The 16,322-nt window shown below is 34.8% G+C and overlaps 1 protein-coding gene across 1 annotated transcript in view; it reads right to left on the reverse strand.

Moving 5' to 3' along the window:
- Positions 1–59: 59 nt before the first annotated feature.
- LOC129256914 (formylglycine-generating enzyme-like) overlaps positions 60–16,322 on the reverse strand; it is a 28,827-nt gene continuing 12,564 nt past the window's right edge. The window contains exons 6-8 of the mRNA XM_054895133.2: positions 10,176–10,289; positions 4,908–4,967; positions 60–3,619 (exon numbers count right to left, since the gene is read on the reverse strand). Of these exons, the coding sequence (XP_054751108.2) occupies positions 3,488–3,619; positions 4,908–4,967; positions 10,176–10,289 (306 nt within the window). The 3' untranslated portion in view covers positions 60–3,487. The remainder of the gene's footprint in view (positions 3,620–4,907; positions 4,968–10,175; positions 10,290–16,322) is intronic.

Below are 16,322 nucleotides of genomic sequence, written 5' to 3' on the forward strand. Positions count from 1 at the left end.
GTTTAACAATATATATAATCTTCTTGTACTAAAACCTCCCGTTTTCAAGTCAATAAACACTAAATATATTTTCTTAGACTTCGAATTATTATTGTTTTATGTAGTGACATATACTTTTTTTTCATGACTACTTAAAGTGATTGCCCGATTTTAAGGTCTTAATATAAACCATTTCCTGTCCGTACTTACGTTCGCATTCGTGGATTGGTGAGATATGTCTGTTCTTCATAAATTTTCTAAAATCAGTCCTTAAAATGTCCCTTTTTCTGATCTGAATGTAAAAAATTTCAGCTTGCGCTTCGCGCTCGCATCATTTGGTTAGTGAAATACGCATGGTCTTCGTGAGTTCCTAAAAGCAGGCCTTAGAATGCCCCTCTTCAGGTCTACATTTCCTAAATTTTCAGCTCGCGCTCGCAATATTTGATTTCTGAGATGCGTATGATAATCATGATAACAATGACTACAAAAGTGATTCATGTGTTTAGATGTAATTCTAACAAAATCAGCATTCGCTTGGCACTCGCATTAGATGACTATGGTGAGATATCTGTACTCTTAATGGAATCCTTTAAAAAAATAAATAGTCCTTATCCCTCTTTTGGGTCAATATATACAAAAATTTCAGCTCGCGCTTCGCGCTCGCATCATTTGGTTAGTGAACTACGTATGATCTACGTGAATTCCTACAAACAAGCCTTGAAATATCCCTCTTCAGGTCTGACTTTCCTAAATTTTCAGCTCGCGCTTCGCGCTCGCAATATTTGATTAGTGAGATGCGTATGTTAATCATGATTACAATGACTACAAGTGCTTCATGTGTTTAGATGTATATTATTCTAACAATATCAGCAAGCGTTTTGTACTCGCATTAGATGACTATGGTGAGATATGTATACTCTAAATGCATTCCTAAAATATAGTCCTTAAAATGTCCGTTTGGGGCCAATATATACAAAAATTTCAGCTCGCGCTTCGCGCTCGCATTATGTGATTAGTGAGATACATATCCGTTTAATGACACTGTCCTTTAAATGTCCCTATTATGTCAGTATACCTAGCAACTGAGCGCGCTTCGCGCGCTCTATAAGTGACTCATAATTTTGCTGGTGCCCCCCCAATGCCGTGACCCACGGTACGCCACTGGTGTAGACGACCGACGGACCTGTGACATAACAATAAAATATCGCTGTACTTGTTTAGGGGTTCATTTCAGGGAATACTTGCCAAGCTCGTTTTGTTTTCAATACTTGTTAAGGGTAGGGTTTCAGACGCCAATACTTGTTAAGGGGTGCATTTTCAGAATATGGAAAATACGTGTTTAGGGTGCTTTTCGAGACCCCATGGTCGCGCATGGTATCCACTCGTCAATGGAAGTGCCCCCCCCCCCCCCCCCCCGGGGATAGAAATTACAGCAATTAATATAATTTTATGGTGGAGTTTAATAAAAAAGATTGCAATAAGATGAAAAATTAGATGTATATATATTTTGTAATCAATAACAATATATCATTCATACACAGCCTTGTAAAAGAATTAGAATCACTGCATAAAAGTCTGTCAAAAGCTTTGGTAAAGGGGCAGTACTGTTAATTGCACTCAAGTATAATTTACATTCCAATATTGCTCAAGTGTAGTGGTCATTGGCTGTTTTCAGCCATTGGAATTTAAATTTGACATCTGCGATACAGGCCTACGTCTTGACCATTTTAGTGCAAACACGTTCATATAATCTCATAATAAATTGGAATAGTAACATGCACTTTGGGGCTTTACCAAAACCATTCAAAGATATAGATAGGCTTAAACATATTAATCATCGTAGCTTTTCTAGAGGATAACAAGGTTACTTGCTAATAGAGTAGTCTCCTTTTTCAAAGAATCTGTTCATTAATATAAAATCATAGGCCTACATCGAATTTTAACGCCACACAAAGAACAGGGGGCTCTCATTTACTTAAGGCAACCGCACACCTTACGACCCGATTTCAGAATAAAATGTAGTAGAATTTGATGCTAATATTGAGACTTTGAATATCTTACTGTGTAATGTTCTAAATCATCGTACAAATACCTATGTGACTATGCTCTCATCCTTAGAATAAAAGCGAATTTATTATCTAGTCGTAAGCAGTTGTACGATTGGCTATGAATTGAAACTAATTTGGCCTTTACTCCAAAATAAAGGCTTGCAATCTTTCAAAATGGTTATATTAGTATTCTTTCAATTAATTTTAACCTCAAATAAAATGATATGTTCCATTCACATTTTCAGAAAATGAGCAAAATGCGATTTGTTCCAAAATCGGATCACAGTGGTAAGGTGTGCGGTGGTCTTTAACCCCTACTGGGGGGGGGGGGTCAATTTGACCACCCCTCAACAAATTTTTTTACTGCACCGCTCACTGACATTTCACTTTCAAGTCTTGCGCATCTTTTGAGACCAAATTTGCGACCTAGACGCCCGGGTACGCGGGTCCAAAATTACGCAACGTTTTGTAAGTGCATGTCAGACCAGAAATTGCTCAAAAACGTGATTCTTTGTAAAAAGTCAATGCAAATTGTGTTTTTCAACCAAAAATCATAAATGTATGATTATTTTTAGTTTTGTTGGTTTAAATGGATTTATTTTATGCTATTTATGATCGCAAAAGGGTCCTCGACAAAGTTCATCGGGAAAAACAATAAAAAACAGGTTTGAAAAAACAAAGAAATACATAAGAATTTAAAAAACAATAAAATACATAAGAAATTAATTATATTTTTGCAATTTTTTTGTAGATATTTGTTAGAAACATAATAATTGATACTCCCACCAAAAATTAGCATTCTACTAGCTATTTAAATTGAGTAAAAGGCAAATACACAAAAAACAAAATTTATGGCAAATTTCATATGCTTATTTGCATAATTAATTAATACAAAATATTTGTAAAATTTTTTTTGACAATTTTACTATACACTCTTGTAGTTTAAATCCGGCTCTACGTGCTTGCAAATTTTCGCGGCGATTGTGCAATCAGTGGCCGAGATCTGAGGGGGGGGTCAAATTGACCCCTCCCCAGTATATACTGGTCCGAAATAGCCCAGTTAAGATGAGGTTAAACATGAAAAGTGGGCTAGATTCAGTTAGTTACATTGAGATGCTTTCAAGATTACTGCTGCATACCATAATCTTGTTACATAAACACACAATAATTGTGCTTGCCATTCTAAAAAGGAATGATTAAAAATAAAACTACTAATCTTCTATCAGCCAACAAACCCGAAAAAATGAATCCAAAGTACATGTATCAACTCAGGACTATACCCTTTACCTTTAATTATGGACCTGACAAAATGAAATGCAATCCTAGTCCTCATTTTACGACTTTCAGAACAAAGTATAATTTTGTGTCACCATGTCAGATGAAACCAAGGAGAAAGATGGTACTAAGTATGGAGATGATTGCTTTTTAGTTACTGAACATAGCAGGAAGCACAAGGGTTTTTACTGGTTACAATTGTTGCAGGGGACATCTTCTGGAAGGTAAGAAGAAGCACACCTGAAGCCTAGATTGCAGGCAGAGCTATCAAGACTGTTTTGACTACGAGCCTCACAACGGTATCTGTAGCAGTAAGACTGAAACATGACCAAAAAAAGAACAATACTGGTACACCATTCCATGACAATGACAGATTTAATTTACCCAAACAATACATTTAGCTTAGTTTGAAAATCATAACCATCACTAAAACATCTTGTGAACCCATTTAATGTAACTCATAGCTGTGAGAATCATACATATAAATTTGCAGGCACAATATAAACACAGTAAATCATTTTAAAACACCAAGGTCAATATTTATACCTTTTAATGCAGTTTCAACATTGGAAATTTAACATCTACCTCCAATATACAGTGCGTATCAAAAAAAAGTTTACACTTACAAAAAATCCTGTAAAATTATATATTTGTAATGTCCTGAAGATTTTTCCACATTTTAAGATTGGTACAGATCCATTTAAGCAAATGACGATATACCGGTAACTGTCGAAAAATATTTCCGCTTGAGTGAGCACCACTGACTTTTGAAAAGTTAGTGAAAAATTATTTGCGCAGAACTTTGAAATAGTTATGCGAATAAAAGTAGACCTTAATAATGAAGAACACATGGAAATTAGCTAGTAAAATTGATTTGAAGATATCTTACTTTTTTAACTAGTTTCCTTACCCAAAACACTTCGAAGAGTGCATTGCGCCCCACCCCACTCCCCCACACACCGAGGCCATCGTGATGATATTTGCTTTACACTGAGCTGTGATTTACATGAAATGGCTTAGGCTTGATTTTCATTTTGTTAATCATTGTTAAGCTTGGGAAAAGTGTGGAAAAACAAGTATTAAATGAAAAATGAACTGTAAACCCACTTTAAATGATAAAAACTTTGTGAAAAAATGCTGGAGATGTCTGATATAAACTTTTGTTCAGATTCAGTTATGTCCTCAGATCCAGCTGGCACAAAAAGGGTAAAGGTTGTGCTTACTAAGAATTGAAATTTCAATTTGGGTGGCAAAATTGTTGCAAAGTGCTTGAATGTATCTGTTTTATTTCAATTGACTAAAAAAGCAAGGGAAATGTATGAGAAATGATTCGCAGGGCAAGTTTGATATCGCCCTTTCCCCTTGACACAGCGTGAAGACGAGCATTTCTGCGCAAACAGATTTCTGCGAGCTTTACATAAATGGACAGTGCTCACTCAAGTGTAACATTCTGTCAAAACTTTTACTTTCATTGGATAGATGAGACCCAAACCCAAGATTATATGTGAAAAAAATACCCTCATGTTGTATATTCTTTAATTCCCAGGGTGTTTTCAAAGTGTAAACTTTTTGATACGCACTGTATATCAATATATAAGTACTCACAATATGGCACATGTATGATCCTCCTTTCTTCACTTTGTCTTTACCTTCATCAGGACCTACCTGCAAATGTGACAATCATGAAAACTTAATCAATTGCTTGAGCATATACACAAATAATAAGACACTTAAGCACATTTTTGTCTCACCTGCATAGTGTTGCATTAACATTGAAATCTTTACCTTGAATGTAAGATTGTGTTTTTTTTTTATGTCATACATTTAGTATTGAAAGTATATAACATAAGGATAATCTAGTTTCACTCATCATTTGGTACGAGTTTCAGGTCACATGATCATGGTCGAAGGTCATTCAAGGTCAATGAATTTAGATCATAAGGAATCAACATCAAATACTTAACCACGATTAAAAGTTTGAATTTGTAATAAAACAATGAAATTAACTATTCTTCCATGACAATGACCTTGAAAATGCAGCTGAAAATCATGAAAATCAGACAATTTTCATTAATAATCAAGTGTTTTTATCCACTTTTAATTGTGTGTTATTCCATCTTTAATAGATTGTGAGTTCATTCTGATAATTGCAAATCATGTTCTACTTTAAGCTACATAAAATATTTGAACTCAAAACCATATCATTTGACCTTGAAATTATTCCAAATATAGCTATTTGTGCTTCATAAGTAGCATATTCGAATCAAGCATTTGACCTTTATAACTTACTTTTAGTTATGAAGGTCAAATTATAGGATAAAGAATAAAAAATACCACATGCAATTGAATGTGGAACAAAAGTGTAACATGATTTTCAAATATCAGCTTGAACTCACAATCTTAGTTGAAATTACCTTGAAAGTGGATTAAAACATCATGATTATTATTAAAGAAAATTGTCTCATTTAATGATTTTAAATGATTTTCAGCTGTGTTTTCAAGGTCATTGTCATGAAAGAATAGTTACTTAAACTGTAGATTCTCGAAGTACTCATTACAGACTACTAATACTGCAAATGTCAACCTGATCAGGTATTCTCTTTACGAGAAAATCTATTTTAAAATGTGCAAATTACATGCGTGATTTGAATATGCTACTTATGAAGCACAAATAGCTATATTTGGAATAATTTCAAGGTCAAATGATATGGTTTTGAGTTCAAATATTTTTTGTAGCTTAAAGTAGAACAAAAGTGGAACATGATTTGCAATTATCAGCATGAACTCACAATCTAAGATGGAATGACACACAATTAAATGTGGATAAAAACACTTGATTATTAATAATAATTGTCTGATTTATTAATTTTCAGGATTTTCAGCTGTATTTTCAAGGTCTCATTGTCCTGAAAGAATAGTTACTTAATCTTTAGATCCTCCAAGAACTCATTACAGACTACTAATACTGCAAATATCAACCTGATCAGGTATTCTCTTCATGAGAAAATCCATTTTGAAATGTGTTACAAATTACATGCGTGATTTGAATATGCTACTTATGAAGCACAAATAGCTATATTTGGAATAATTTCAAGGTCAAATGATATGGTTTTGAGTTCAAATATTTTTTGAAGCTTAAGTAGAACAAAAGTGGAACATGATTTGCAATTATCAGAATGAACTCACAATCTAAGATGGAATGACACACAATTAAATGTGGATAAAAACACTTGATTATTAATAATAATTGTCTGATTTATTAATTTCATGATTTTCAAGGTCATTGTCCTGAAAGAATGGTTACTTTATCTTTAGATCCTCCAAGAACTCATTACAGACTACTAATACTGCAAATATCAACCTGATCAGGTATTCTCTTCATGAGAAAATCCATTTTGAAATGTGTTGCAAAGTACACACGTGATTTGAATATGCTACTTATGAAGCACAAATAGCTATATTTGGAATAATTTCAAGGTCAAATGATATGGTTTTGAGTTCAAATATTTTTTGTAGCTTAAAGTAGAACAAAAGTGGAACATGATTTGCAATTATCAGCATGAACTCACAATCTAAGATGGAATGACACACAATTAAATGTGAATAAAAACACTTGATTATTAATGGAAATTGTCTGATTTATTAATTTTCATGATTTTCAGCTGTATTTTTAAGGTCATTGTCCTGAAAGAATAGTTACTTAATCTTTAGATCCTCCAAGAACTCATTACAGACTACTAATACTGCAAATATCAACCTGATCAGGTATTCTCTTCATGAGAAAATCCATTTTGAAATGTGTTGCAAAGTACACGCGTGATTTGAATATGCTACTTATGAAGCACAAATAGCTATATTTGGAATAATTTCAAGGTCAAATGATATGGTTTTGAGTTCAAATATTTTATGTTGCTTAAAGGAGAAAAAAAGTTAAACATGTCTTTCAAATTTTGGCTTAAGCTCACCCTTAGTTTCGAAATGACACCCATTTGAAAGTCAATGTATACACACTTGAATGCCATATGATTCTGGAAAATTAACCAATTTACTGTTTTTATTGTTTTTATTTTAGGTGTGTTTTCAAGGTCAATACCAACAATAACAAGTGGAATGCTTCTGGCGGTCTCACCTGCATCACTCAATTCAATATAGCAGCAGTGCTGACTTTGAAAACTACTATAAAATAATTATTCAAACAAAAAACACCTTTCATATAATGATACAATACGTTCATTGATATTTGACCTTGATCATGTGACCTACAACTTGTCAGTGATACTTGATTACCCCAATATCCACATTTTATACATTATATCTATAAACTTTGAAAGTTATGACAGCAATCTAATAATTACCTCTAAAATGGCCAATGTTTAATGACTTTAAATGACCTTTGACTTTGGTAATGTGACCTGAAACTCGCATGAAATGTTCAGTGATACTTGATGACTCGTATGTCCAAGTTTTATGAACTAGACCAATAAACTTACAGAGTTATGATGGTAATTCAACAAATACCCCCAACATGGCAGAAGTCCATTGACCTTTGACCTTGGTCATGTGACCTGAAACTCGCACAGGATGTTCAGTGATACTTGGTTACTCTTATGTCCATGTTTTATGAACTAGACCAATACACTTACAGAGATATGATGGTAATTCAACAAATACCCCCAACATAGCCAAAGTTCAGTGACCTTAAATGACCTTTGACCTTGATCATGTGACCTGACACTCGTACGGGATGTTCAAAGATACTTGATTACTCTTATGTCCAAGTTTCATGAATGAGATCCATAAACTTTCAAAGTTATAATGGTAATTCAACAGATACCCCCCCCACATGGCCAAAGTTCATTGACCTTTGACCTTGGTCATGTGAACTGAAATTCGCACAGGATGTTCAGTGATACTTGATTACTCTTATGTCAAAGTTTCATGATTCAGATCCATAAACTTTCAAAGTTATGATGGTAATTTAACAGATACCCCCAATTTGGCCAAAGTTCATTGACCCTAAATGACCTTTGACCTTCGTCATGTGACATGAAACTCAAGCAGGATTTTCAGTAATAATTGATTAACCTTATGCCCAAGTTTCATGAACTAGGTCCATATATTTTATAAGTTATGATGACATTTCAAAAACTTAACCTTAGGTTAAAGGAGAATGAAACTCTTGGAGCAAGTTAGCTTTTGTGAAAGCAGAAAAATCAAAGAATAAGATCAACAAAGGTTTGAGTAAAATAGGACAAGCAATAGAAGAGTTATGAGCATTTGAATGTCGAGATCACTATTGCTATGGAGATCCTCCCATTGGCAATGCGACCAAGATCTATGATGTCACAGATGAACAACTCTCCCCTTTTGGACACTGAAAATATACCCCAAAACATCTCTTTTTCCTCATTCTAATCATATGACAAACGAATTATCAGTGATATAATGTTGTGAAACCTCTGTACTTGTCCTCTCATAAAGAGAACACCTCACCTTGTGATAGACTCTATAAAAGTGAGAATATAAGTGAAATAAGTACTAAAGTAATGAGGGAGTTGTACGTGTGTGACATCACAGATCTTGGTCGCATTGCCAATGGGAGGATCTACATGGCATTAGTGATCTCAATATTCAAATGCTCATAACTTTCTTATTATTCATTCAATCTTCCTCAAACTTTCAACAATATGTTTCTTTGATTTTTCTCTTTGATATGGATTCAGCTGGTTTCAAGGGTTTCATTCTCCTTTAAGATTTTGATGTTGATTCCCCAACATGGTCTAAGCTCATTGACCCTTAATGACCTTTGATCTTAGTCATGTGACCTGAAACTCAGGCAGGATGTTCAGTAATACTTGATTAACCTTATGGCCAAGTTTCATGAACTAGGTCCATATACTTTCTAAGTTATGCTGTCATTTAAAAAACTTAACCGAATGTTGATGCCACCGCAGCCGCCGGAAAAGCAGCGCCTTTAGTCTCACTCTGCTATGCAGGTGAGACAAAAACTATTTCTGAAGATATATCCTTTCAATACTAATTACAGACTATCATCACAGAAGATATCAATGTCTTTTGGCTCTTCATCATTGAGTTATCACAATTTGAAAAGTGTTGAAAAGCATGTATGTGTCATTTAACATCAAAATTAGGGTGTTTAAGACCATTTTGGAATGCGCAAATCAGCGCCTAAACATTCCGGTAGCAAAATTTCTCAAGTAACACTTGAAAATATGGGTAAATGTCTATCAAAACACAGAAATTGGTCCCCCTCCTCGATGGGACGGGAGGTGTTCCGTGACCTTGAACTTGGCATCTTTTGACAAAAATCCAACTTTAAGGGCACCCTACAAGAAAACGATGCACACTCTTTTGTCAATATTTTGTAATTCTGTTGAGTAGGCCTATATGAAAGTCCATAAATGTGCATAATATTTGGTTCTAAGCTAAATGAATTTTGAATTTTGGATTTATGAGCCTCCAAACATGCTTCTGAAAACATTGACACGGATGCTTAACGCCATTTTCGGTGACCTTGTGTGTAAAATCCGGTCGACAGGTCCGCGCTTTAGTATACTCTGCATGTTTTGACCAAAAAGTTCTTCCAATTTACTTAAAATGAGACTGTAACCAATCAAACTTTGCTGCAGTAGTCAATAAAAAATAGGCAATTTTATTTAAAATAATTTCTTTGAGTGCGCATTGGTTGCTATGGGAGGCCATATCTTAACAACCATTTGACCTTGGGGCAAAATATTTCAGATTTTTCCGTCAAACACTTGGGGCAACATTTGGTGAGAGTTTAAAGAAAATCAAAGAGGGTCGGGTGACAAGCATTGGTTGATTTGACATGGATTGACCCATATAACTTACAGGATTGTTTTGTGGTTCAGGACTGTGCACTGTTGTCCACCAATCAGCAACCCATTCCCATGCATTTCCTACTGTGTTGTAGAGGCCATATCCATTAGGCTCAAATGCTGTAACCTTCATGCAGAGAAGAAAATTGAGAAAGAGGAGATACTGTTGGTATACAAATGATGCACAGACATGAGTGCATCAGTAAGTTTTGTGAGCATAAGTTATATATATCTGTTAGACTTGTTTCCATAGTTACGGCATGCTCACCAATCCTATTGATGAAGAAAGAAACCCGTATATCATTTCTTTTATAGAATGGATGAATATTTTGGCAAAAATCAAATTTTTGCAACCATGCAAGGCGTGCATAAGTAATTATCATAGAATGGGTTAATTTTTCTCGATAATCCCTGCAATCTGATTGGTCGAGAGCAAAATTTGCACAGACGATTTATTTTTCTGGATGCATGAACCATATCCACTTTAGTGCGCTATCGCTATCGTTTCTGAACGATCATTAATTTATAAACAAGAAAAATGGCGACCGCCACAGAGGGGCCGCGATTCAAACTTCACAGATTTGGAAGAATTACTACCTAAATGCCGATGCAGTGAGAAAAAGAAAAGCGATAAAGTTTAGATTTTCCAAATGAGAGCACTTCGCAAGACTTAAAGAAAGATGATGTCCTGACGAACGTTGCTGTTGGAGAGAACACAGCAGATTTGGGCTTGCTGCTGTCTGCTTTCTATGCATCACTGCTGAAGGGAGATGGTAAGTCCTACACAAAAAAGTTGATGCAGTACAATCGGTACGTGATCCAGCGTCACTATTTGGACAACTGTAGCATTGACATTTGCAAGAATGAACATTTCCCCCAAAGCGGTCGGATGTTCAAGGCAGTTTTGGTCAAACTGAAGCAAGGGTTAGACAGTACCAAGCATAAAGATGCCATTTCTCATGCTGATAAGGAGAAAATTAAGACCTCTGACATGTTGGATTGCAACACTCCTGCAGAATGAAATGTCTGTTGACTTGTTAACTTATTTCTGTAACAGAGGAAGAGAAAATGTTCGCCAGCTCAAGGCATCAGATTTCACGGTTTGTGTCGATAAATGTCAACGTACGTCCAAAAGCGTGATCATCTAACAAAAACCACAGAGAGAATGACAACGAAGCTTTCGGAGGATTGATGTATAAAATACCCAACACTGAGAGATGTCCTGTCAAAACATTTGAACGGTATCTTTCTATACTAAATCCTGCATGTCCATGGATTTGGCAGAAGCCTTAACCAAAACGGCCAATGAATGATAGTGACCTGTAGTACCAAAACAGCCCTGTCGGCATCAACGCCTTGGCAAACAAAATGAAGAACATCTCAACAAGTGCGAAATGTAGTAAGGTGCACACAAATCAATGTTTGCGAGCTACATGTGTTACTTTGTTGGATCGGTCTGGGTTTGAGTCTAGAAACATGTCGGTGAGTGGACATAGTAGTGAAAGTTCCGTCAAAATCTACACACAGACAAGCGCAGAGAAAAAGAAGGAAATGTGCAGCAAGATTCGACATCTGTATTATCAGTTGGATCATGATGAGTCGAGCTCCAATGAGCCGTCAGCTAATTTTGCTCCGGCTACTAGTACTCCTAGTACTACATGTAGTACTCCTGCGGTAGTGCCAATATCCGTCGAGCTGCAACATGTCAGCGGTGAAGAACAATTATTGATGGTATTCTTGTGAGGAAACGGTCACAACCTCAGTCAGCAGCAACCTCATCATCTGCTCGACTACCATTAGCAGCTCTCCAACCTGCACGGTCTCCTCTGTCTTTGTCTCTGTCATCGCAGAGTAATACCACACGCACCTCCAGTAATATGTTCAACATAAGCAACTGTGTGGTACACATTCACAACAAATAGACCTTTAATTTTGACTTTGACTATTCTGGAAGTGGAACATTTTACTTCTACAGTTACACGATTGATCTGTTCATTGCCTTGATATAAGCTCTACATTTCCTCATTTTTGCTTTCTTCTCGGATGCACAGAGTCTACTAGAAAAAGTAAGTTTGCTAATTTTACTACATGAAATCATATAGAAAAGAAAAAATCAAAAAAATGTGACATAATTTTACAATAAAAATGTTTCTAAAATCAGTTATAGGCTATACATGGTAAAGAGTGAGTTTTTGTTGCCATGCATCCGGTAAAAAATGTCATGCGTCCGGTAAAAAAATTCATGCGTCCAGTAAAAAATATCATGCGCCTGGTAAAAAAAATTATGCATCCGATAATTACCTTTTTTTTCCTTTTTTTTTTAAATAGAAGCCCCCATTCTAACAGATAATGCACAGCTTATTATCGTGGGTCAGTGAAACTGTGTGCACGCGGTAACTTTGGCATTATGGTCTAAACCCACTCGGCTGCGCCTTGTGGGTACCGTAAACCATGCCAAAGTTACCTTGTGCACACATTCCTACTGACCCAGTCTAATCTGTGCATCATTTGTATACTGACGCATGGATAGCCATGTATTTTGTGAAGTTGCCATGCATAACTAATTACTGGGCAGCAAAGCTACCGCATGCATGGCTAGCCTAAAGTTACTTCATAACTTGTGAGCCTATGACTTACTACACACAGATTGCAAGAAACAACCCTACTCACTTCATCTAGGGTTAGAGGTAGCCTACCAGGTCAAGAAGCCTATGGGCATTTTCACCACAGATGGACACAGACAAAAAAATCAAATTGATATTCATGTCAAATGCTTTATGTTTTTAATAATACAAGACCTGAAGTTTCTGGGACAATTTTTTTTTCCGACTCTGGCAGCCATTTTTTATTTCAAAATGGCCGCCAAAGTATGGATACAAATTAGTGTTGAAAATTGTATATTGATATATATTTTGTTTTGACAGATTTTTAAAGAACAGGTTTGATCATGATGTTTTCCCCTGTGATTTAGCTTGCTATTATAACACTTCATAAAATCCCATAGAAAGAAACACTAGTAATTCATTCATCTGATAAAAAAATATTGACGAAGTATGTGATATGGTGTGTAATGTCAGTTACCAAAAACATGAACTTTTTTTCTCATTTCCCAGAAAGGTATATATTATATGAAACTTGGTAGATTTCCTTCTTAGGTAACACCCATCCCTTCTACACCAAAATAAAAGATAATCAATTAACAACCAAGCCACAGGGTACCATTAAATATGTGTAACGTCAGTTACCAAGTGGAAAATGTAATGTCAGTTACCGAGATGTTATGTCAGTAACCATGATAAAACATTGGTTACCAATAGTGAAATGCAAATGTGGTCAATTTCATGGTGAAGAAATATTGTATACTTATAATTTAAGTCTTTCACTTTTAAATCACACCAGAAGGAGCTTGCTATTGACTTAAGAAGTTCACAAGGAATACTACAGGTTTATAAAATTATGAAGGAAGTTGCATTCCCATCGTGCAAAGAAATTACTATGAAATCGTTTTGCATATGAACATGTACTTACCAAGTACCAAATTGTTTGTGTCAGACAATTTTTTTTTTCGGGAGGGGGCGGGGGAGGGGATACTTTTCCCAACCTATTGCCTAAATCTGCAACATTTGATAAGCTTAACATTGCGATGAATGGGGGTTTCCAGGGCCCCTTTTTTAGTTTCTAGAATTCTTTTGAGCATTGCCAGGCTATAAGTAAATTCCTGATTTTTATACCTGTTAGTAGTGTAGATGTGTGATACAATTTTTGTTTTTGGTTTACAAAATGTATAGATAAAAAGTGAAATTTGACAGTTCTGATCAATGTTGCATGGATCTACTTAAACTGTGTCTTTTTCTAATTTATAAATAGTTCAGTTTTAGTTTAGAAGCTGGAGTTTATTTTTGTTGACCGCTTAAAAAAGAAATTAGCAAAGAGAATGATTAAACAAATTATGAAGAAAATTGAAATCCGACAGATATGAACAAGCATTGCTTGTACTGACCAGAATAGAAATCAATAAAACTACATGGCTGCATGAGATTCGGGGGAGGGGTAGCCTAGGGGAGTAGACCCTATTCATTTTGTCTTTTTTGAGGGGAGGGGAGGTTGGGAAAGGAAAAGGCTTAAAAAGTCAATATAAAACTGATAATGTAAATGGGTGTACAGTCAGAAAAATCCATGTGTACAGTCAATGCAATATTAAATTACTACAGTGCATATAAAAAAAAGTGACAGTTTTGAAGTCTATAAAAAAAAAATTTCCAATCATTATATCTATATTTTGATGTTCATAGATGCTCTGAGATGTAATCTCTGAAAGGCCATTAAAAAAAAAAAATTTTGTTCATGCTTGAGCGCACATGGGACGTTTTTGTTGGGGGGTTCAAAAAGAGGCTTGCGCCAAAATGGCAGAAATTAGAAATTTGATTAGACTTCTGGCTTATCTGCAGACTTCCTCTTAATCTTTTCATTGTCTTTGCCATAATTTTCAAATTATGCTGTCAAATTTCGTTTACAAATTTATTTATTTACCTAAATTATTTTGTTTTTCATTTAAATTTCTTTTACCTTTGAATTTTCCTTCATAAGTAAGAAAAGAAGACTTTTTGTCAACCCAAGTAAGAAGATTTGCATTATTAATTGGGTGAATTTGTAATTATTCAAATCCTGTTATTATGTGAAACAAATTATGTTCTGGTACCTATAAAGACATGAATCCTATTTTCAAGTGGTTATTGAATTCTTCACCAAGTTCATGTGCTTGACAGGACAAACAGGAAAGGATTCATGTCTTTCAACGGCAATGATGTATTGAGTCAATTTTGAAGGAGCAAGATATAGCAGATCGGGTAAAATGTATTAAAAAGTTGTGAAGCCATCAAGCAAAAATTTCCGCTTTTTTATTAAAATATAAAATTTTGTGATTTTGACATATTCAGAAAATGATATATTTCACTTTCTATGTTTTCTGTTATTTTCCTTTCCCCTTTTTTTTTCTTGGTCATGATTTTTTTTTTTTTTTTTTTTTTTGGAGCACCCCAAGCCCCCACCCATCAGTATGCCACTGTTCAAAGGAACCATAACCTTTGTAGAACACAATCAAAGGATTTGAAGAAAAAACACGCTCTCCCATACTTCGGTTAAAAAAAATTTTCTTGCCTAAGGAAGGAATATTAAAAGCTTAAAGAGAACATATTAAAAAGGAACAACATAACAATTCAAGCAAATAAGTAGATTTGGAAATGAATTTTGACCGCAAAATAAAAAAATTATGGCAAAGATAATGAAAAGGTTAAGAGGAAGTCTGCTCATTAGCAAGAAGTCCAACCTTCATATTTATTATTTTATGCCATTTTGGCGCAAGCCTCCTTTTTAACCCCAGACAAAAACATCCCGTGTTCGCTCAAGCATGAACGAAACTAAATTATTTTAATGGCATTTGAAGGATAATACTTCAGAGCACCTATTGACACCAAAATATAGAGATCATAATTTGAAACAAAACTTTTATAGACTTTCCAAATCTCTCCCGTTTTTTTTTATACGCACTGTATGTAGCTGCTATGACTCCCACCCCCCCCCTTGAATATTAAAGTGAAACATACATTTCTTATCTTTTGATAATTTAAAATGTGAAGTATTATGAAACGTTTATGATTAAAAAAAGCCTTACATATAAGTACCAAGAAAATTATGCCTTTGAAAATCATATAGCATTAATGTGTAATGTCAGTTACCGAAAAGTAATAATAAAATGTTCAAATCAAAGAAAAGGAATTAAGAAAAAGATTTTTGTTTTCATTGAAATGTTCCTAAAGACTCAGGTATACTTCAACGTCAAGCTCACTTTCATGCGAAGCCCTGCACAGAAGATACAATGCAATGTTTCCACACATTTGACTTCCATGTGTTATCTCTATGGCAAATTAAGTGTAACGTCAGTTACCAGCATGATCGTGGAAAAATTATCATAGCCCCCAAAAGACAAAAACTAATTATTTAATATTTTGACACATCTTAAATTAGTAACGAAGGTATATTTACATATTGAAATTATTACTCTATCTACTCAGGGACATGAGATATTTCAATTTTACTGAACACCCTGAAATTGCATGTCCTTTTTGCGTAACGTCAGTTACCAATTAATTTTTGCTTGCTG

Source organism: Lytechinus pictus, chromosome 3 (genome assembly GCF_037042905.1).
Source record: "Lytechinus pictus isolate F3 Inbred chromosome 3, Lp3.0, whole genome shotgun sequence".
NCBI lineage: Eukaryota > Metazoa > Echinodermata > Echinoidea > Temnopleuroida > Toxopneustidae > Lytechinus > Lytechinus pictus.